This window comes from Magnolia sinica, chromosome 5 (genome assembly GCF_029962835.1).
Source record: "Magnolia sinica isolate HGM2019 chromosome 5, MsV1, whole genome shotgun sequence".
Lineage (NCBI taxonomy): Eukaryota > Viridiplantae > Streptophyta > Magnoliopsida > Magnoliales > Magnoliaceae > Magnolia > Magnolia sinica.
This window is the reverse complement of record NC_080577.1, coordinates 105,139,741-105,163,820: the sequence shown is the minus strand read 5'-3', so window position 1 is coordinate 105,163,820 and position 24,080 is coordinate 105,139,741. Positions and strand designations below refer to the sequence as shown.

General features: G+C 39.4%; 1 protein-coding gene across 3 annotated transcripts; it reads right to left on the bottom strand.

The window, feature by feature from the left end:
- Positions 1–1,048: 1,048 nt before the first annotated feature.
- On the bottom strand, positions 1,049–23,856 carry LOC131246544 (uncharacterized). Of its 3 annotated transcripts, none has more exons than XM_058246783.1 (3): positions 23,610–23,856; positions 3,785–4,157; positions 1,049–3,280 (listed from the first exon to the last, which is right to left on the bottom strand). In XM_058246783.1, exons 2-3 carry the CDS (start codon positions 4,123–4,125, stop codon positions 1,243–1,245), a joined length of 2,379 nt encoding a protein of 792 aa, XP_058102766.1. In that variant the 5' UTR covers positions 4,126–4,157; positions 23,610–23,856; the 3' UTR covers positions 1,049–1,242. The 3 variants fall into 3 exon arrangements, with proteins under 3 accessions (XP_058102766.1, XP_058102767.1, XP_058102765.1); XM_058246784.1 differs by having other exon boundaries at positions 3,785–4,142; XM_058246782.1 differs by lacking the exon at positions 23,610–23,856 and adding an exon at positions 4,252–4,388.
- Between the last annotated feature and the right edge of the window lie 224 nt (positions 23,857–24,080).

The following is a 24,080-nucleotide window of genomic DNA, read 5'->3' as shown; positions in this document are numbered from 1 at the left end:
CACCCATGTCTTTTGTAGCCTCTCTTGCTCTTTTAGAACCTTCAACATGAACCAACTCACTCATAACTAGAAGTAGCTCTTAGCCTCCATGTCACATGATCAATGCAAGCTGCAATTGCATTTCAATCCAAACCATTAAAATTGTTGCCTGCAAATGTACGTGGTTTCCACCTACAACATATACTTGAGCAAATGATCTTGGATTGATGGCCATCATAACCAAAAAAGAAGAAGAAAAAAAGATGTCACCAGTCCAATTCAGCAAACACATGTTCTGTAATTCAAGGTTAGAGTCCTACCATCAATCTATCTATTTTCGATGCACATGGATTTTCATAAGATTAGGTTGATAAAATCTTGTTTGAAAATTGTTGAATATCTTAAAATTACTTATGGCTATGCTAAAAAGCCTTACTATTTTACTTTTGCGAAGGGAAATACGAAAGGGATAAGAGAGAAGGGGGATCGAAGGTGGGCTTCACATGATAGACACCTAATATCAAGGTGGACCCCATGGGATGGACGGCAAGGTGGCCAGCATGACAGACTATGATGGCTGGTCCACAGTCAAGGCAGGTCATGCATGATGGACGGCCCATATTAAAGGTGAGCCCCACATGATGGATGATTATCCAATGTCCAACATGATGGACACATCTAAGGTGGGACCCGCATAATAGATAACCCACATCGAAGGTGAGCCTTACAAAGTGGATTGTCTACAATGAAGGTAGGCTCCACATAATGGATGGTTTACATTGAAGATAGGCCCAAGGCGGACCCATCATAATGAATGACGCACATCAAAGCTGGCCCCACATGATGGATGGTTGATATTAAAGGTGGACCCCACATGATGAATGGCCCCAAAACAAAGGTGGATCTATCCACATCAAGCGATGTTGCAAAGGTAATTTATGGATTCTTTTTTGGATTTAGTATGCTGTTTACCAAAAATACCTGTGCACTGAATAAGTTAAACTGAGATTAGCTACTGGACGCACAAGTAGCTGGATCAAAACGACTTACAATCCAGACGCGCCTCAACTCCTGAAAAGTCAGTCCCATATTTCACAATTAAGAGTGCAAAGTTCATTTTGGACAAAAGATCCAAGGGTCGATCTTCAATCTGGTTTTTACCATCTAAATACTCAAACAACAATACAATCACCCCTAGGCATTAGTATTTACATCCAACTAAATAGCTCCTAAATACAACTAAAATTAACACTAGCGATTTCCCTATTCCACCTCTCTGCACCTCTTCTTGTTGTGCCCGGACCCACCACACCTACTGCAATGGTGAAGCCTTAAACTCTTGCTCGGATCAAGCAATTCTGTCTGCTTTGATTTTGGCCTGCCGCGCGGACGGCGTGGACGATGGCTGCGGGGTGGACGAACAATCAGTTCAGTGTTAGAATCTTCACTTACAGGATTTTCTATATCCGGTATTGGGTGGATGGATTCGGAGTATGCCAAACGGTAACAATCGACTGTGAAGTACCTTGAGCAGTAATCATAAGTATTTCTGCCGGTGCGATCGAAAACCGCAGCTGCATGAATGCACGGCAACCCAGACATCTTCCATCTCTGGCATGTACAATCCCATGTCTCGACGTCCACAATGTTGACTGAATCATCACGGACTTCGAACACGCTCCCTGATGAAAACAACACACTGAGCGAGTGTGAGTTGTATATCTCTAAATCTAGTCTGTGCTCCATTGAAGGTGTGAGAATCGTAGACCATGTGCTTGAAGCCTCTCGACGGGCATAAATCATCTCCATCATCTTACATCGTATCATGTCAATCATCTGTATTATTGATAGCTCGCGTTCCTCTGATATCCAAGCGTAGAACAACTCTGCAACGTTCGATGATAGGTGGTCATATCGCAAGCCCTTAAAGAATGCATTCGACCAATGATCAGGCTTGCTTTCCAAGACCCACGATGCAACATCGTGTGAGAAATTCCGGATGCTGTCAATGCAAGCATTGAAATCAGTAATGCTGCACGAGTACGCAGCACGTTTAATCTCATCAGCCAGTGCATCCTTCACTGGCTGTGATGGGCCCTTCAACACCCGCTTGAAGTCCTCAGTAAGGTGATGCAGAGAATAGGCATGATAGCTATCCTCAAAAACCTGAGGCACAGCCTCATCTAAACCGCTGCGCCTATCAGATACAAATGTTATGGTCCGATTTGTTGACACTGCCGATTTCAATTCTGTCAAAAACCAAATCCAATTATCATAGGATTCAAAATCTACTATAGAGAAGGCAATGGGAAAGATAGCATCATCCCCATCAACTGATACTGCAGCTAACAACGTCCCTCGGCATTTCTCTCTTAGAGATGTTCCGTCGAGAAGAATGAGGGGGCGGCAACCGTTCTCAAACCCATGCCGTGAAGCATGGAACAAGATGAAAAGGCGGTGAAACCTCAACTCATCTGTCGTTGTCAGAGTTACAATACTACCCGGATTTGTCTCCTTGATCCTATTGCAGAACCAAGGCAACTGACTATATGCGTCTGACTGGGAGTCTTGAAGCTGCTCCTGGGCCACCTCCTTCCCGCTCCATGCCTGATGATATTTCAGATTGACTCCGTACTCCCGATATATGTCATTCACGATTTCCTTCGGCGTATACTGCGGCTTATCTCGTAGCTTGTCTTTTATAATACTCGCAACCCAGAGCCTTGTTGCATAAGGATGGCCATCTTTTCCAACCCCACCTCCGCATGTGTGCACATTGTTTATCGTTTTAATCTTGAACTTCTGCATGGTTGAAAGTCTGGAAGCATGCACCCGCCATGGGCAGCCCTCAGCTCTACATTTGGCAGTCACACGGGCATTTTCATTCTTAATGTATACGCATACAAACCCTTTTACAATGGCATACCTACGTAATGCATCACGGAAGTCACTGACACTACTAAATTCTTGGCCCACGTCAATGATAGTGTTTACTGGTGAACTGTATTGTGCTGGCCGCCTATCATTGCCAACGGTAGTGATGGTGGCAATTGTAGTAATTGGGTCAGTGACTGGAGCGGCAATTGCTGTAATCCTGCTCCTGGTCCTACTTGCGATGCTATTACGACTGGCAGGGGCAACGGTGATAGCATTTGAAGCCACTGGATCAGTGACTGTAGTTCTCCTTCCTTTCCTATCATTCTCAATGGTTGTAGGAGTTTGCGTGATTGAGTTAATGGCTGCAGCCCTTTTTGTGGTCCTACCTACAGGTCTACTTGTTCTACTTGTGGCTCTGTTTGCCCTGCAAGAGAATGCACTCCATTTAATTTCATGCAAAAAGTATAATTCACATAGCAATCACATATCGCTGATGCAAGAGGCCATGGTTCTGTAATCAAAACCATTGATCTGATGACCGCCTTGAAAAAACTTCCAGATTGGAAGATCCCAACCTTTCAGTCAATGGTCTACACCTACACAACTAAGCAGAAGAATGCAGGAACAGTCCCCACTCAATGGGAGTTTAGTAAAAAGATCTAAGGGTTAGGATCTCCCAATGTGGAGATTTTCATCACCCACAGTGAGACCAGTTAAATCAATGTTCTGGATCACAGAACCAGGGGCATCACATTAGCAGGACCCTGTAATTCCTCACAAACAGGATCGTCAGACACGAGGATTTTCAGAGCGTGACCCATCCATAGTGCGGCCTGTAAAATCAGTGATATTGATCACAGAACCATGGGCCCCACAGGAGCAGGACCCTGTAATTGTCACAAACAGGAGTTGATCTAGGAAATGTTACCTGTTGTTATCTGTTTTATCAGTGTTCTGAGAAATGGTCTCTCCATCCAAAACGAAAACATCTATCGTCGCTGAATCCTCGTGAAAATTAATCATGCGCTGCATTTGCTTATCATTGGATATTGTGATCGGGGTTCGTCTGTTGCTTGGGAGGAAGTACTTTATGAATAAGGTACTCGCATCACGATTGCACATTTCAGCTATCTCTGACTTGAATTCATCAAATTTCATGTTGGGAACAACCGGTATTGCATGTGCTTCTCCACCAATGTATGACATAGATCCATCATTGTTTGTTACAAACTCGCCACCAACCTGGCAAACAGCAACAGTTTTCCCCATTTTCTGACTGCAACTACCTATGAACAAGCATTCTAAGAGGAATTTAACGTCAATAACAAATAAGGAGATATGAAACCCGAAGAACAATATGATCATTTCTTTTCTAATCTACACTATCTAGTCTACTTTTTAAATACATGGAAGGATGATCCTGACCTCAGAATAGGACAGTATACTTGGATTTTCAGTTTGGACGAGTTAGGACTATGATTCAGTGATCCAGACCAATCATTAGTTGGGACCAACTGTGAATGGTCCATTACAAAGAATCTCCTCAAGCAAACAATCCTGATCTTTCAGTTTGTGGCCTGCAGATAGACGGATAAGAAGAATCAGACACCAATGTCCACATTCAACTGAAGAAAGGCCATCCAATCAGGAGATTTTTGGGGCACAGTCCATCGATTGTTAGGCTTGTTAATAAAACCTTTAGCTGTCCCGAGCAGGTATTGGGTACTTGACTTGGGTGTAAGCTTTAATGTTAAAACAGTGTATCCAGGTTTTTTATTCGTCTTTCTCCGGAAACTCATTGCATAGGCTGATTTGGAGGACGTCATCCGGTGGGCCATTCCTTGGATACTCACTTTTATTTTCAACGATATACATAATGTGGTCTCTAGACAAGCATCATTTAATCACATAGACAGAGAACCTAATGGCTTGGCGGTCTACCTAGAGATGTAGTCTCCTAGTTAGAGCCTTTGTATTGAGGATCTTAGGTTCTTGTTAGTTGTTACTCTTCACAACATCGGTACCTGAATCTAAATACTGGGTCATATGGCATATCGGATAGGAACACATTGAAGAACTGCTCTTTGGGCCTCATTGTGAGAGCACACGCTTCCTTTACCTAATCTACCAGTCCCTTGACCTGAGGTAAGACATCTCTTAGCTAACTTTGATTCATCCAAGATGAGCTTCACAGGGGGTAAAAACCTGTATTTTGGGTTTACCAAAACAGAAGCAGAACATGCCCATGTGTATCCAAAAGGGATCCACACAATAGTCTCTTAGAAGACTGACTACATGAAGTTAATTGCCCAGTTTTGAGTCATACTAGCTTTCCATCCTTTGATCAAAAGATGTTTTCTAAAACATGTTTCGCTGGGCCCAAATCATTTTATATTTTCCAAAAAGTTGTTTTTGTAATGGATCCTCTTCATAAATTTCTTGCTATTGCCCAAAGAGACCATAGAAAAAAGAATTCTAAGATAGGAAGGATGCATTTTCCATAACGCAAGTCCATAAGAGTTTCAATTGCAAATTTCAACCTACTAAAAGAAACCTCAAACATCTAGGAAAGCAAAATTCCAAGCCATGAACCATAATTGAGCAATCAACTCCATCACCTCCTATGGCAAGAATTGAAAAGAGTAACAGAAGGGGAAAAATAACATAAACCTTTTTTGTTTTTGAGAGAGAGAGAGAGAGAGAGAGAGAGAGAGAGAGAGAGAGAGAGAGAGAGAGAGAGAGAGAGAGAGAGAGAGAGAGAGAGAGAGTTTTTATTAGGAAACCCACCAAAGCAAACACAAGGCAGGGAAAAAATACAACACAAAGCTAAAAGCCAAAAAATGAGAAAAGATTGGCAGAATTCACCGCTTCTACATTGGAGGCTCAGCCCTCCAAATCAAAATTAGCCTTCCTAACGACCTCTTCCACGAGGTGCTCCTATTTCGGAAGCAGCGACCATTCCTCTCCCCCCAAGTCACCCACAACACTACCATTATTACTAGCCACCATATCACTTTACCATCTTTTTTGGGCCCTCCCCCATGCCAATCCCATAAAAGATCTTCCCTCGACTTCGCCCTCACCTATGCCACATTGAAGATAACTAGAAAGCAGTCCCAAACCCTACAAGCGAAGGGACACTGGATAAGGAGATGGTCAATCAATTCTGCATCACCCATACACAAAATACATATGTTATGAAGGATCGTAGATCTCTTTTGAAGATTGTCGATCATTAGCATCATTTTTCATTCCACGAACCACACAAAGGACACGACTCTAGAGGACCTCCGTAACACAAAAAACGAAAGAGGTGGCAAGCAAATGTTTTTAGTATCGGTATGGCAGATGTATCACACCTTTGGGATATGGAAATATATTGGGTATCACATGGGAAATATCGGATGTGTCGCATAATGTATCGCTGTTTTTGGGAAACATTGGGAAATCAGTAAAAAATTTCAAGGGATATTAAAAAAGACATCATTACACACTTAGAACTCAAATGATTACAAAAACCAAGTACACAACAAGTTTTCTTTATATAGGGTACCAAATTATGTGCTGTCAAGTAGAAGTGATACAGTTGTATTAAAATCAGTTCATATAAAATAATAATAAAGAAATCACTAATATTTCTATAATTCATATCGCTTATTAGCATATTTTATGTACTAAATACTGACACTAAATATGTCTTACAATATATGGTGCATTTATTTAAAACATAAATTAATTTCTGAAAATAAATAAACAAGTGTGGTTGATGTTAAGATCAATATAAACTCATAAATACAAAATATTGGGCTTATATAACATCTGGTTAATCTAACTATTTTCAAATATAATTATTTTGAATTAATTTTCAACATTTTTAATTAAGAATATTTTTTAAAATAATTTCAAAAAGTTCTATCAATCTGGACCTCTAAGTAGACTAATGTGATTCTTTCAACCTCAAATTGCAAGTTGAGTGGGTGAAATGGAGGAAATTTCGAATTTCCACAATTTCTCCCAATTTTCCCAAATTCGGAAATCGAAGGTCAAAACCTTGATTGAGCACACAAAATCGTTACATAAACTATGAACTTCATTCCACCGATTCCAAGGAATTTAAACAAGAAGAAATTATTGGAATTCAAAAAGACTCACAATTTGGGTTCCACTACCGCATCCTCTCCAATCTTGATTTCCGCCACCAAATCTCCTATCCTCTTCAAACGATCAAAAAGGAGTGGTCAAGATTTCCTTGGGAATGTAATATTTAAAAATAAAAAATTAAAAAAAAATTTTTAAAAAAAAAAACACAGAAAAAACAGATTTTTTTGTTGTTGCAAATTTTCCAATATTTTCGCAAAGGGGACTGACATACTTAAGGAATTGTCCAGTGTTTTGAATAGCGCCCATAGCATAGCTACGATGCTACGTAGCATTAGCAAATAGTGTAAATCCCTTGTAGCATATGTGTGTCGTAGCATGCATAGCGTATGTAGTGTGCGCGTACGCTACGCCTTGTTTGCTACACCTTTTTTTTTTTTAAATGGTAATTATATTTTGTATTTTTAATGGCAATTATATTTTGTATTTTGTACTTAATACTCTCAACCTATGAGATTTTAATTTCTTTTTATATCTTGTGACTTGTGGTTTTAATTAGACATTATTAATTATAGTTTGCTTAAAAGTTGTTGATGTGATAATAATTTGATTTGGTTTATGTATGTGAATTGGTTTTTGACAAATGATGATTAATAACTTATTTGAACATTGCTTATACTTGAAAAAATGAATCATCTTTTAGGCATTTTTCTTTTATTTTTTGTTTTTTCCTTACCATTTATCATATTTTTTTCTATTTTTAAATTGAAAAATAGAAGTATCATGTAGCTTATGCAACACGCTATAGAGGGTTGAAAGCTATGCAACATGCTACAGCTATTTAAAACACTGGGTGTTGACGATACATAGCGATACATTGCGATACATAACACTTAAGGTATCATTGATACGTTGCAATACATAGCGATTTGTGATACATTGGGATACATCGACTGATACTAGGAAGTGTCCCAACTAAAGCCCAATATTGTATTGGTATTGCACGATATCGATAATATTAGCCGATATTACCAGTATTGTGTGACATCCATAATATCGTTGATATTATACATACCATGTAGAAGGGACGAGTGAAGAAACGACCCGACCTATGCACGTGCCACACCATAGAATCCTTTCCCCTAATCATGGGTGAGAAATGTCTAAGAGTGTTAAAAAAAGATGCCAATTCCTCGACTTCCTCATCGGTCATATCTCTTTAGCAAAGGCGTGACAACACCACAGAACTGTCATAAATGGAAAAGCAACAATCCATTGTGATGTTCCTGTTTGTTGCAAGATTAGTCAAATGCCATATTGGGAAGATCTCCTGCAACCTTTAATCCCCATACCACACATCTTTCTAGAACCAAATACGACTCCTATCTCCTCGTAAAAACGCGATTCCCTAATGGAATTTGACTGATGTCAACTCAACTTTCCAAAGACGGGAGGTGCGGTAAAGCAAAGATCTCTTAGCCTTCCAACCACAAAGGTGGGTGCCAAACTTACATGCAATTAACTCTCCACAACATACCTTCTTCGGTTCCAAACTTCTACAACCACTTACCCAACAAAACCAAATTTATAGCTTCCAAATCCTTGATGCACTTCACTCTCGGCAAACGGCTTGCACATCTCTTCCCACTTGAGGAGATGGAATTTGTTCTTGGCCTCGACCCCCTTCCGCAAAAAAAAAAATCATTCTTAACTTTTCCAACCGACCTAGGAAGGACTTCAAACATTTGAAAAGGGGCATATAGTACAACAACATATTAGAGAAGGCCACTTTGATAAGGGTAAGGCGACCTCCCAAAGACAAATGTCGACACTTCCATCTTTAAAGATTTATTCAATTCTCCCTACAACCTTGTCCTATAAATGCTTAGCTGGCTTCCCGATACAAAGGGGCAAGCCTAGATTAAATTGTCGACGAAATGTCGATATTATTGGCGATAATATTGGTATCGCCGAACCAAAGAATACCAATAGTCACTTTTTTGTTTCTCTTACGGAAATTGACGAGATTCACATAAATTTTCAAGTCGATATTTTTGGATAATCGACCAAATTTTCACTGTTTCACCAAGATTTTAAAAAAATTTTAAAAATTTCAAAACTCAAAACATATCGCAGGTGTGCGTAAATATAAAAATTAAAGAAAAAAAGAATAACGAAGGATTCGAAAAATCTATCTTCAAATCTAAGTTGTAAAGACAAAATCGGCAACTCCTTTCCAAAATCAATGGATTCGACATGAGGCTGTGGAGTTGAAATTGGAAAATATGAAAAAAAAAAATCCCCAAAAATTCAATATTCTAACTTTGTCAAAATTTTCGAACTATTTCACCAAGATTTCCAAAAACTTCAAAACTCAAAAGATATTTCGCAGCTTGTGTAAATACTGAAAATTCAAAAAAAAAAAAGAAAGAAAGAAGAAAAACGAAGGATTTAAAAAATCTCTCTACAAATCTAAGTTGTAAAGACAAATTCGGCAACTGCTTTACAAAATCAATGGATTCGAGCACAAAGTGGGGCTGAAATTGAGGATTGAAGCTTAGTTCGGTCGGAATTGGAAAATATGAAAAAAATCCCCCCAAAAATCATATTTTTCTTAGATCAAAGGAATTTTCCCCAAAAATACCCCGCAATTGTCAGATTTCCAAAACATACCTTCAGCTTTCACTGGAAGGCCGATTTTTTTTCCCCCCTTCATATTTGTCTTTATTTTGAGATAAGAGAGAGAAATCGGGAGACATATCTTCCCTTATTTGATCGCGACTTGGATGCAGTTTGGAACCAGCAATGTGGGTGCAACCTGACAATAGGGCCCACCTTGATGCATACATTGTGTATCCACGCCGTCCACGTGTCTTTCCAGCTTATTTTAGGGTGTGGTCCCAAAAATGAAGAATATAAAAATTTTAGGTGGGCCACACCATAGGAAGCAACAGTGGTTAAACGCCCACCATTAAAAACATTGTATGGTCCTTCATAATGTTTTTTGACCATCTAACCTATTGATAAGGTCACACAAACTTGGATGAAAGGACTAAACAAATATCAGCTTGATTGAAAACTTTTGTGGCCCACAAAAGGTTTTTAATGGTCAATAACTTCTTTTATGTGGTGTGGTCCACATAAAATTTGTATGTGCTTTTTTGGGATCATGCATTAAAATAAGATTGCAAAATAGATGAACGGCTTAGATATACAATGCATACATCGAGGTGGGCCCTATGGTTAGGGTCCACCCGACATCGTTGGTTCAAGCCAGGCGCTTATGAGGCCTGTATTGGGTGCGGCCCCCACTAACACCTAGCTAGAGATGGTCTGTCAAGGGATCTATGGGGCCCACCATGATGTATATATTTGATCCATGTTCATCCATATTGACATATCATTTTAGGAAAAGCCTAAAAAGGAGGCAAATCTAAGGCTCAAGTGGACCATACCACGAAAACAGTGAAGATTGAAAGCCTACCCTTGAAAACTTCTTGGGGCCACAAAAGTTTTGATCAAGATCATATTTATGTTTTCCCTTCATCTAGGTCTATGTGACCTTAAATGAATAGGTTGGATGGTAAATAAACATCACGATGGACCCTAGAAGTTTTCAACCGTAAGACTTCAATCCCCACTGCTTCCAGTGCATGGTATGGGAACATGTACACTTTCTTTCTTTCTTTCTTTCTTTCTTTTTATACTTTTTTTATAGCACCAGTCCTTGACACATGGAATCCTTTTGTGAGATCCGAGCCACTCACTAGATTGGACCCATTGTGTAGATGCTTTATGTCAAATGATAGGCTATTCACGTCACGTAGGACAAGTATATGAATGCCCACAAATTTGATGTCTCAAGTGGACCACATCACAAGAAATAATGGCCATTAAATGCCCACCATTAAAAACTTCTTTAAAGCCACAAAAGTTTTTGATGGATGCATGGATGGGATGGGATGGGATGGATGGTTGTATGGATGGTTATAGGGATGGATGGGTTGGGATGGCTGGATGAATGGATGAAACTTATTATGTATGCATTCTTTTTGCAATTTTTTGATTCCTAAATATGCAAATATATGTATTTAGACATCTCCTGACGTTTCACTGAAAAATTCCACAAGTTTCCCCCCTTTTCTCCGTATTTTTGGTTATTGGCGATATTATTGGTGATAACAATATTTTATCTTTATTCCCGGCCAGTGAAACTTGTAGCGATATCACGATTGCACATTTCAGCTATCTCTGACTTGAATTCATCAAATTTCATGTTGGGAACAACCGGTATTGCATATGCTTCTCCACCGGTATATGACATAGATCCATCATTGTTTGTTACAAACTCGCCACCAACCTGGCAAATAGCAACAGTTTTCCCCATTTTCCGACTGCGACTACCTATGAACAAGCAATCTAAGAGGAATTTAATGTCAATTACAAATAAGGAGATATGAAACCCAAAGAACAATATGATCGTTTATCACCCAAATTCATGGTAGCGACAAAATTCCCAAGAAAACCCTATATTCCTGGCCAGGTTGTCCATATATTCTTTTATTACTAGATTTCTAGAGGGAAGGACAAACTAGCTCTGAATGTGCACATATTTAGGACAACAAAGTTGATTCTCACACATCTTTAACATGAGAAGGTTTGCATTGTCAATATGCAAAGATGAAAACAGCTATGGTCAAACAACCACAATCCAGTGGTAGAAACACCAATTGAAAAATATGCAAAGATGAAAACAACCATGGTCAAACAACCACAATGGCGGGCATTCGATCCCACTATTTTCCATCGTGTGACCCAATTGAGCCCTGGAATATCCTCATTTTTGGGATCATGCCCTAAAATGATCTGGAAAAATGGATGGATGGTGTAGATAAAACATAGACATCACAATGGCCCCACGAAGCAAAATGGGAGGGCAAAATGGAGGGTAGTATGGTCATTTGGTGAATGTAATGAAAAGGGGTCAAACAGTAATAAATGCAGACAAGCAGGGATAAAAAAGACTTTTCTGCAGTTAACGGCTCAATCCGTTAGTGTAGGCGGTTGCAGGACGTATATGAAATAGGTAAGTGGGATTTAAAAGCGGGAGGTTTTTGGTCCATAGCGAAAAGGTAGGTGCCCTTCGACAAAATTCCACAAAAAAAAAAAGAAGAAAAAGTATAACAATTTATCCAACATAACTCATTTATTGTATTCAATATATGTAATAGACTATTAGATAGTTGCTTGATTGTAATCAACCTTTATAATAGTCTATAAGATATTGCTTGATTGTAAACGACCTATAACGACCTATGCTATGGTCTATTACATAGGGCCTATGGGAGTTTTGTGCTCTCATCGCTATTCCCCAGCCTAGATAAAGGAGGGCTGCGTCAGATTGGCAGCCAACATCAAACTTATGCCATAACTTTCATCATGAATCCGAACAATATGACATTCCAAACTCATGCTAGGGCATTCCTTGTAAGCAACGTGCTGCATTTAAACCCATGTGTAGTGAGAAATGGGGAAGGGTTGCTTAGGGTGTCCCCTATAAGCGACATGCTGCAACAACGCCTGGTTGCTATGAGGAGTAAGCAAGAGTTCCGGCATCATTTTGGATGTGGCGGGTAATAAAGCTAGTCAAGGACAATAGGATTCATCTTGCTACATATATAGGATCATTAACGGGTAAGAGTATGGAGTTAGTAAATACGATGAAATGAAGGAGAGTTCAAACTTGCGTTCGGGTAAGGCTGGCAATGGGCTATGCTTAGGCCATCAAAATTAAAATTTTGAATAGGGCCAACCCAAAGGCCTCGTCCAACAAATTCAAAAGCTAGGCCTACATTCAGGAGACCAAGCAGAAAAAGGCCAAAACTAGAGAAATTGATGGATACAATATTTTAAATAGGAAAGGACGATAATAGAAATGGGGTGGGGATAGTGGTAGATACAACTTTAAAGGATAAAGTTGTAGATGTTAGGAAAGGGATAGGATTTTATTAATAAAAATTGGGTGTGTGTGTGTGTGTGTATATATATATATATATATATATATATATATATATATATATATATAAAACAACATTTTGAAAGTATTTTGGATTGAATGTCCTCATTGTGAGGTTCCTCTTTTTATATAGAAACTCTAGGTTAATTACAAGGCTAAATTGCAACCATTAACATCAATCTAGGCTAACAAACAAGGAAACAATAATTGTACAAGATATATACAATCATGCCATAAATAGATGACCTAATCATGGCTAAATATATGTTGTCCCGATTGACACAATCATGCCATAATTAGATGACCTAATTATGGCTAAATATATGTTGTCCCGATTGACATCCCCCCTCAAATTGATGTTGGTCAATCAAGAAGCATCAATTTGCCCATAAGGAACTGATGGCGCTGTCGTGTCATGGCCTTGGTAAATACGTCAGCTATCTAAAGGTCAGTGGAAACATGAGGAAGAGAAATGATACGAGTGTCTAAGGCTTCCCGAATAGAATGACAGTCCACCTCAATGTGCTTCGTTCGTTCATGGAAAACGGGATTAGCAGCAATCTGAATGGCACTAGTATTATCAGCATGGAGAGGTGTAGGATCAGACTAGGAAAAACCAAGCTCAGCCAGAAGCCCACGAAGCCAGACAATCTCAGAACAAGCAGCAGACATGGCACGGTATTTGGATTCAGTAGAAGATTTAGAAACACGAGGTTGTTTCTTACTCTTCCAAGAGATCAAGGAATCACTAAGAAACATGCACCAGCCTGTGACAGACCGTCAAGTATCACATCCAGCCCAATCCGCATCACTATATACAACAAGGCGAAGAGGAGAGCCGGTTGGGAAGAACAACCCACGGCTAGGGGACCCTCGAAGGTATCGGATGATACGACGAATGGCAGCCAAATGTAGATGGCATGGAGTCTGCATGAACTAGCTAACCTACTGGACAGCGAAGGAAATATCAGGCCGAGTAATAGTCAAATAGTTCAAACTGCCTACCAGCTATCGAAACAAAGTAGGATCAGACAGGAGATCACCCTCCTCACGACGATACTTCGTGTTTACTTCTAGAGGAGTATCCACAGAAGAAGTATCCTGAAAACCAACTAAAGCAATCAAATCCTGTGCATACTTATGTTGATTCAGAATGATACCAGAAGGATCTATGTGAACTTTCAATCCCAAGAAGTATGTAAGAGGACCAAGTTCCTTCATATGAAACGAGGCCTGAAGATGCTGCTATAGACGAGTGATCAAGTCTGAATCTGTCTCGATGATAACAATATCATCAACGTAAACAAGAAGAAGAACAATACCAGCAGAGGCCTTACAAAGAAACAAAGAGGAGTCATATTGACTCTGCTCAAAAGAAGACTGAAGCAAGGTAGACCGGAATTTATCAAACCATGCCCAGGGAGCCTGTTTTAACCCATACAGAGATCGCTTCAATTTACATACATCAGAAGAAGAGGAGGAGGTCGAGCCAGGTGGCAGGGCCATGTAAATTTCCTCTTTGAGATCAACATGAAGAAATGCGTTTTTAACGTCCATTTGATGAAGTGGCCAGCCTTGGGACGCTGCAATAGAAATAAACATCTGCACCGTAGTCATCTTGGCGACTGGAGCAAAGGTCTCCTCATAGTCCACCCTATATTCTTGTCTGTTACCAAGTGCAACCAACCGGGCCTTATAGCAATCCAGAGTACCATCAGAATGCAGCTTAATCGAGTAAACCTATTTACAACCAATGGCTTTAACATTCGTCGGACAAGGAACAACATCCCATGTGTGATTATCCCGAAGAGCCCGAAGTTCTTCGGCCATCGCCTCACGCTAACATTCATGCTCAACAGCCTTGGAATAACATGATGGAATTGAAATAGAGGACAAAGTAGCATGAAGAGATGTATGAGAAAAGCCATACCGATCAGGAGGACGAGAAACTCTAGTAGACCGACGAGGAACAATGTCAGAACTCGGATCAGCAGCAGAAGAAATGGTCTGAACAGGCTTAGATGTCGGGTCAGGCTCAAGAAGGGGCAAAGTCGATCGTCGGCGTTCATACACAAATCCAGGTTTGAATCGCTCAGGAATAGGAGTCAAGTCATCAAAATGAGGAAGAACATTGATCTCAGGCAAGGATGCAACATGAGTAGAAAAGAAAGACTGATTTTCAAAGAAAACAACATGACGAGAAATACGAAATCTGTTAGAGCATGGATCATAGCAAACATAACCTTTGTGTGAATTACTATAACCCATAAAAGCGCATTTAACAGATTGGGCAGAAAGTTTGTGTCGTTCATGTGATGGCAAATGAACAAAACAAACACAACCAAAGGTATGCATATCAAGATAGTTGGGATGCTGATGATGAAGACGATAATAAGGAGTTTCAAAATGCAAGACACTTGAAGGCAATCTATTAATTAAATAAACCGTTGTGGATAAGGCTTCCACCTAAATTTTAAAAGGAACTGAATATTCAAGCAATAACGTTCGAACAACCTCCAACAGGTGGCGATTCTTACGTTCAGCAACACCATTCCGTTGAGGTGTATAAGGACAAGAACGCTTAGAAACAATTCATTTCTGCTTGAGAAAGGCATGAAATTCATGAGACATATATTCACCACCCGAATCGGACCTTAACACTTTAAGGCCTGAACAGAATTGAGTTTCAAAATAAGCCACAAATTGTTGAAACACAGAAAATACCTCAGATTTAGAACGAAGAAAATAAATCCAGGTATACCTACTATAATCATCAATGAACGTGACGAAATATTTATAATTTGCATGAGATATAACAGGAGTAATACCCCACAAATCACTATGGATCAAATCGAAACAGCTTTCAGCATGACTACCATGAGCGGGAAAGGAAAGAGACTTGCTCTTACCTAATTTACATGTTGAGCAATCAAAAGAGAGATGAGAGGAAAATTGATCTTTATTACCCAACAAACCAGAGTTTACTAAATGAGATAGAACAATAGAGTTAAGATGACCCAAACGTTTGTGCCATACTTCACCCTTATTGTTTACAGTAGTACAAGCCAAAGAAACGCAAGAAGGAATGGAAAAATGTAGAGGAAACAATCGTCCAACTTTAGGCCCCTTTGCGAGTATCTTCCCTGACACCTGATCCTGCACAATACAACCATCACGAGAAAACCCAACATTACAGTTGTTATCAACCAATTGTCCGACGAAAATGAAACTAGTAGAAAGCTCAGGAGATACAAAAACTTCTTTAACTAATGAATTAATATCCCCAACAGCATGAATAGGTAACTGACTACCATCAGCAATCTGAATGTACGATGAGCCATGATAATTCCGAACATTGGTAAGAGTGTTGGAGGAACTAGTCATATGATTAGACGCAACAGAATCAACAAGCCAAGGTAAAGATGGTAGTGTACTATTACCTTGAAGCCCTAAGGCAGAAAAGGCTGAAATAATCATTTGCTGAACTGTTTCAGGAGCAAGAACAAAGGGATCACCAGCTGTAGAGGAATTAGCAAAAGCAGAAGTACCCACCGCAACTTGATAGGCATTAGTTTGGCGATTCTGGGGACGAGTCGGACAGTCTTTGATAATGTGCCCTAGCTTCTTGCAATAATTGCAAGATTTATTGGCACAGTGAGCAGCAATATGCCCATAATTCTTTCAGCTGAAGCATTGGACCTTCCACATATCCCTACCCTTGCCTTTCCCATGAGCTGCATAAGCGACGTCATTAGAGGTCATGTGGTTCTGCTGAAAAGTAGTCTATGTTGCAAGACGCTGCTCTTCACGAAGTAATTCCCCAAAGCACACATCCAAAGAGGGAGGAAGATCATGATTCATCAAATTGGAGCGAGTTGCCTCAAATTCCAGCTGTAACTTCCTTAGAAACTGATCTCTCTTGCTCCGTTCATGAACCTCCTGAACAGCAGCGAGAGATGCAGCTGGTATCTTAGCATAAATAATGTAAGCAAATTCACCTCACAAATTCTGAAACCCAGAAAAATAATCTTGTATGGAGAGATCGCCCCAAGTGTAATTGGCGATCTCATATTCCAACTGAAAGCGTCTGGCTGTGTGGTCCTGATTGTAAACCTTCTTTAAATACTCCCACATATCTCTTGCAGTCTTGTACAACCTCAGATTTAGGACAATTAGAGGATCAACAGATCCTAAAATCCATGTCATGACTCTAGCATCTTTCACTTTCCACTAAGCCAATTTAGAAAGTTCAGTAGGAGTTGAATCACTTCCATCTATGTGACCCCATAACTCTTTCCCCAGGACAAATAGGCAAAATTGGAATCCTAGGCAGAATAATTCTTGCCCATGAAGCGCACACCAAAAGAATCCGAGTTGCTAGTAGACATGGTGCCTGGAACACAGTAATAAAGACAGATAATACTAAATCCACCTCACCCCTAGTCCAAAAACAAGCCTACAACTAGCAAGCCCAAAACAAAAGGAGACCAAAATGAGAGTTTCTAGCAAGAACTGGACACACCGACAACCACTAATCACCACAAAATGAGAGTTTCCAGCAAGAGAGAAACTTCCTACCCTCAACAGAAACTACCGAACAGCAGTTTATAACCCACCAGAATTGTCTACACCTTCCTTTGAAGGTATCGACAGCCAAGGAGACCAACAGATTAGTCCCAACCCAACCCAGAAATCTCAGAACAGGTAATAGAAAGCTCTGATACCATGTAAATATTTTGGATTGAATGTCCTCATTGTGACGTTCCTCTGTTTATATAGAAACTCTAGGCTAATTACAAGGCTGAATTGCAACCATTAACATCAATCTAGGCTAACAAACAAGGAAACAATAATTGTACAAGATATATACAATCAATAACTGTACAAGATATATACAATCATGCCATAAATAGATAACCTAATTATGGCTAAATATATGCTGTCTCGATTGACAACAATAAGCAAGGAAAGATTATAGACCTAGGAAACAAAAACAGAAAATCTCAAAGGGGGAGGGCAATTGAAGCTACCTTTACATACACTCGTTCACCCCCTCACTCTCATTCTGAAAACAATGGCCATTCCTTGATCCCCAGATATTCCATAACAAAACCATGATTACCAACCACCATATAGCTTTCCAAGGCTTGCCAACTCTGCCTCCATGCCAAGCCCATAACAAAAATTCCATAGTCTTCGGCATGGCCCAATTAGTGTGAAACCACAAAGAAAATAATCCCAAACTCTTGTGACAAAAGGACGGTGAATGGAGAGATGGTCGATTGACTCCTCCTTGTCCAAGCACATTAAGCATATGTTGGGAAGAACAAGCACTCTTCTCAGTTTCATCTCCGATTTGCCCTAAAATACAATCCTTTCTTCTAGCATATCAAGCTTCATCGATTTTAGAAGATCCAACAAGATAAGAAACTCATCAAATTCATCATCTACCAAATTCCTGCAAAATGCTTCTCGCCGTCCCAAGATAAGCACTCCACCACACGAACAAGTCGGTCGAAAGCGAGCCTAGCGACCCTTGGGAACAAGTCCTAAAGCGCCTAACTGCCGCACCAAACATCCACCCAAAATCGGACTCAAGATCCTTTTCCGACCCTGAAAGAGATACCCCTACTCAAAAGGCGTTGCATACCTGCAATCGCTTTCCAAGCACCCGATGCTCTATATAAAGAGGTTTTTACAAGAAAGTCACTTTCCTGCAAACCATACCTAGTGGCTATCATGATTCTCCAAAGTAGTTTTTGAAGTATCGGTATCGCTACAATTTTCATTGGCCAAGGATACGAAAATAATATCGATATCGCCGATAATATCGCTGATAACCGAAAATGCGAGGAAACATGGGGAAAACGGTGGAATTTTCAACGAAACTTCAGGAGAAGTTAAAATATACATATTTGCATATTTAGAAATAAAAAATTGCACAAAGAATGCATATATAACAAGTTTCCATTTAATGAGGCCTTAAAAGCATGTGTTATTGTAAGAAATCACTCCAACCATCCCATCCGGCCTATTTAACCATCCAACCTTCCATCTAAACATCCATTGATATTGCAAAATATCAACAACACATGATATTTCGCCAAGAAATCATCAACAGTTGGAAAGGAAACGAAAGATTGTGGTCTCAATATCGCGCATGTTGTGATATCGATAATATCGAGATGTTATTAATATGATCAATGAAAAATTGAACACTACATACAACCATGTGCCCATGAAAAAAAAAATTGAAATACTTTTTTTTTTCTAATAAATAAAATTTTGATGATATCAATACATTGCCGATATTATTGAAATATCGTTGATAAACTTGTGATACAAGCATTACCTAGAATTAACATAGTCGAAAATATTGGCGATATTGATGCATTGGCAATACAAGAGACACCTAGAATTTACATAGTTAAAAATATTTGCAATTACATTAGCGATATTGATACATTGGCGATACTTAGTGATACATTGCTAATACCTGAAATATCTTATACTACCAGCATTATCAGTATTGCTACTAGCGTTATTAGTATCGTTGAGCTGGAAATAAAGATAATATCGGAGATAATTTGAACACTGCACCAAAGTTTGCCCTCCTCTTCATTAAATCTCCATATCCATTTCCCTAAGAGAGCCATATTCTTTTTTCTTTTTTGAAAGATAACAAAATTTTATTAAGAATAGAACAAAAGCAAACAAAAAAAAAAAAAAGCAACACGAAGGAGCAAAACAGCAAAGAGGGACGTCGAGATGGCGTCTAAACTACATCCCAAGGAATTCCATATTACACCCCTTAAGCTTAGAAGCAGAGGAAGCCCGTTCAACTATCGACAATCTAATTCTAAGGGAGAGTCGTATTCATATTAGCCAAGGGTTTTATGCCAGCTCCCCCTTCATTGATAGGCTTGCAAACTTTGTCCCACCACTATGAGAGCAAGGATAGAAGGAAGCATAAACTCAAATGATGTCGAAGATAATAGATACTTTTATAGGATTAGGATATCTGAAGTGAAAGAAGCCTTCAAAATGATGAAAACAAAAAAGGCCATTGGACCAAATGGTATACCAATGGAGGTTTTGAACTATATGGGAGATATTGGGTTATTTTGGTTGATAAAGTTGTTCAAGAAGATTGTAAGATCAAAAAAAATGCTAGACGAATAGAAGAAAATTATTGTGGTACCTATTTATAAGAAAAGAAAAGGAGATATACAGAGTTGCACAAACTATTGCGCGATTACCTCATAAGCCATACTATGAAATTTTGGGAGAGAATGAATGAGCAAAGACTAAGGCATAAGACTAAAAAAATCAGTTTAGTTTCATGCCTAGGAAGTTGATGCAAGACAATTAACCACTTGCTCTAAAAGCTCGAACTACTAGAGTATGACGAATTAATCCCTTTATCTCATAGCCCCGGCCCCACATCTCCTGGGTTAGGACCTCGGCCGAACCCCCCTCGTGGGTTCCAAATCATGGGCCGCCCACCGCAAGTGTGTCCCAGCATCCCATAGGCTACCCCACTCGAGCCCAGTGTGAAATGTGCACTAATCACCCCCCAGTGAGGAGTCTCGAACACGAGACCTCTCGTGTAGGCCCCGCCCAACCCAAGTGTGCCCCTGCATCCCACAGGCGACCCGACTCGAGCCCGGTGTGAAAATGCCCCTGCATTAGAAGTCCACTATTGAAGCTATTTTCCTACTTAGATAATTGATGGAGAAATACAAGGAGAGGAGGAAGATCCATATGGCCTTTGTTGACTTAGAGAAAGCATATAATAGTCCCTAGAGAGTTAATCTAGTGGATGTTGGGAAAGAAATGAATTTCAAGAGGATATCTTAACGTGATTAAGGATATGCATGAGAGAGCGATAACAAATTTGAGGACCATTGGCAAAGAGACAAGTGAGTTCCCAATTATCATAGATTGGCACCAGGGGTTGACATTAAGTATGTACCTTATTCTCTTTGTTATGGATGAGCTAACGAGGCATTTATAGGAAGAGATCCCATGGGGTATGTTGTTTGCAGATAACATAGTTTTAAATGACAACATGAGGGAGTGCGTAAAAACAAAGCTAGATTTATGGAGGGTGAAAACGAGGAATTAGTTAAGACTAAAACAGTCGGACTAAAATAGTAGTAACAATAGGAGTGAAAATGAGGAATTAGTTAAGATTGTTGACCAAGAAGCTTCACAAATTGACCACTTTCAATACCTTGAATGGAGAGATTGATAAGGATGTCGCCCATAGAATTCAAGATGGGTGGAATCTAAAATTTTATGTGATCGTCATGTACCACTCAAACTGAAAGGAAAAATTTATAGGATAGCTATGAGACCAGCCATGCTTTATGGAACGATGTTGGATAGTTAAGGAATATCATGTTCATAGGATGTATAGTTGAAATGGTGATGTTGAGATGAATGAGTGGCAAGACAAGGATAAAATTAGAAATGAATGCCTGTGAGGGAACTTAGGAGTGGCACCAATAAGTAATGAGGTTAAGTAGACTTAGATGGTTTGGTCATGTGCACCGGAGACCAAGAACCGTGCCTGTTAGGAGTGAGTTGGTACAAGTTGAAGGCTTTAAAAAGTCAAGGGGAAGGCCAAAAAGGATATGGATGGAGGTAGTAAGAAAAGACTCGATGACCTATGATCTAACTAAAGGTATGGCCCTCGATAGAGTGAATGGCCAAACAGTTCATGTAGCTCACCTTGGGATAAGGCTTAAATGACAATAATGATGAATATAATTCCTATCAATTCTTTCCTAGCACCCAAACACCATTTCTTAGTCCCACAAAACTACAAATAAAATCTTTTTCTCAGGGATTTTGTTTCCTCGAAACATATTCTTTAGGCCCTTTTAAATTCCAGAAGCCCAACAAACCCCTAGGCTAGACTGGTTTTAGTTGTTCAATTCTCAAATACAAATTCATTGATAAAACACCACTTCCAGGGTCAACATCCGTACAACTACTAAGATGAATTATTCTATCCTTGTATATGTCTCTCTACTAAACCTTTAAAGATAGATCATCCATGCATAATCCTAATTCCTACATTATCTCAAAATCCTAAATCCCACCCGACCTACTAGATTAGATGTATGGGCTAAGACTCCAAAAGCATTGGAAAATCGCTATCTCGAAATTTCTTTCCTCAACTACTAGGCAACTTAAACCAAAAAAATAACTTGTCCTCACAACCCTAAATTTTGGAGCTATATTAAAACCATAGTCTTAAACTCCCAAACCAAAAAGGGGTTGTTTGGAAGCTTGTAAAGTTTTAAGTTGTAAACACTTTACACTTTAAAAGAGTTTCAGGAGTAAACTCTTTACATGCTATTCCATTTGGCCTTTAAGTGGTAATTTGTTAATAGGTAAATAGATTGTGTTTGGCTAACTTATAAAGTATTTACAATGTATTAAGTATTCACACCACAGAGAGCTTGTGGCGGTAAATCTCACCAAGAAGAGCTCGATTTTTTAGGCCTAGGAGAGCATCAAAGTATGCACACATTGGAAGAATTGGATGTCCTGCATTCATCACAATAGGTCCCGGACGTGATCTGGAAGGTTTTTAACGGTGGATGTTATCACGTGTGGTCCATCTGATGATTGGTTTTTAACGGTGGATGTTATCACGTGTGGTCCATCTGATGATTGGTTTTTAACGGTGGATGTTATCACGTGTGGTCCATCTGATGATCAATCAGGCTGTGTTTTTTGGGGGGCATAGGAAAGCATCAAGGAATGAACACGATGGACAGATTTGAATGTGATGTACACATCGCAGTGGGCCCCATGAGTGTGTATCGACCATTGTGTTTTACCGTGTACAATACCTTTTCAGTTGTAAATAGATCTCATTCTCTGATACATAACCAAAATCAACATGAACTCGTTAAGTATTAGAGATCAACATCATAATACAAAATTACTGATAATTAAAATGAGATGAACTCATTTTTAGGCGTCTACCAAACAGGGCCTAAATTTTCAGATAATCCTTAAGGGGCTATTTGGGTGCCACTTGAAAATGAGTTCAACTTATTTTAGTTAATCGTAATTATGTATCAGAGATCATGATTGCCCTTACCGAAACTCATTTTTAAGTGGCACCCAAACAGACCCTAAAACTAAACCTTAATCAGGCAGAGAGAACTAAAACTCCCAGAATACTCATGAACCCCAAACCTTAAATTTAAAAAGAGAACAGAAAAGAAATCCAAAAACGCTAAACTGAGTTCTCAGAAACCTAACCCCAGCTCCTAACCTAAACCAGAAAACACCCTGAATTTTTCAGAAAAAAGCCAAAACCCTAACAACGAGAAAAAAAAAACCTCCAAATTTCAACGACCCCCTTCAATTTCCAGAAAATCTGTAAAAACCCCTATATCCTGGAAAATTAAATATCGAAAAACAGCCCAGAAAAAACGACATAAATTGCTAAACATCCCTAAAATTTCAGGCAAAAAAAAAAACCCTAAATTTATCTAACAAAGAGCAAAAAATAAAATAAAATAAATAAATAAAATCAAACAAATTACCCCCCAATTGCAGGAAAATAAGATCGAAAGGTAAAATAAAATAAAATAAAAATACAAAAAGGTACCTTGTCAGAGAGCTGTTCGAAGAGAGAAAGACGCTGGGGGGTTTTCGTCAAAATCAAAGGGGTCTTCGTCTACGTCTTTCTTTTCATTTCTCATTAAGACAGGGACTAAAAGGTCATTACATACAAGGACGTCTGAGAAGAAAGACATTTGTTTAGGGGCTCTTTCGTAAAGGTTGATCTGACCGTTGAAGATGGAAGCGGAAGTCGCTGCACACGTATATGAGATTCTAACCACTAGTTATATGGAGCGACCTTGAATGTGCGTTGACTAATAAAATATAAGCTGAGGTTGTTCACATCAGTTTGAAGATAATGGACGGTTAAAAGAGAATCGAGGACAGTTCATATACAAAACGCTCATGTGGCCCACTTCATGCGGTTCACGTTCACCATCGCTCTTCGCGCGAGTCGCTAGTGTTTCTCAAATGTTCCCATGTTAGGGAAGTAGATTGTCCTGGCGCGGCCCACCGT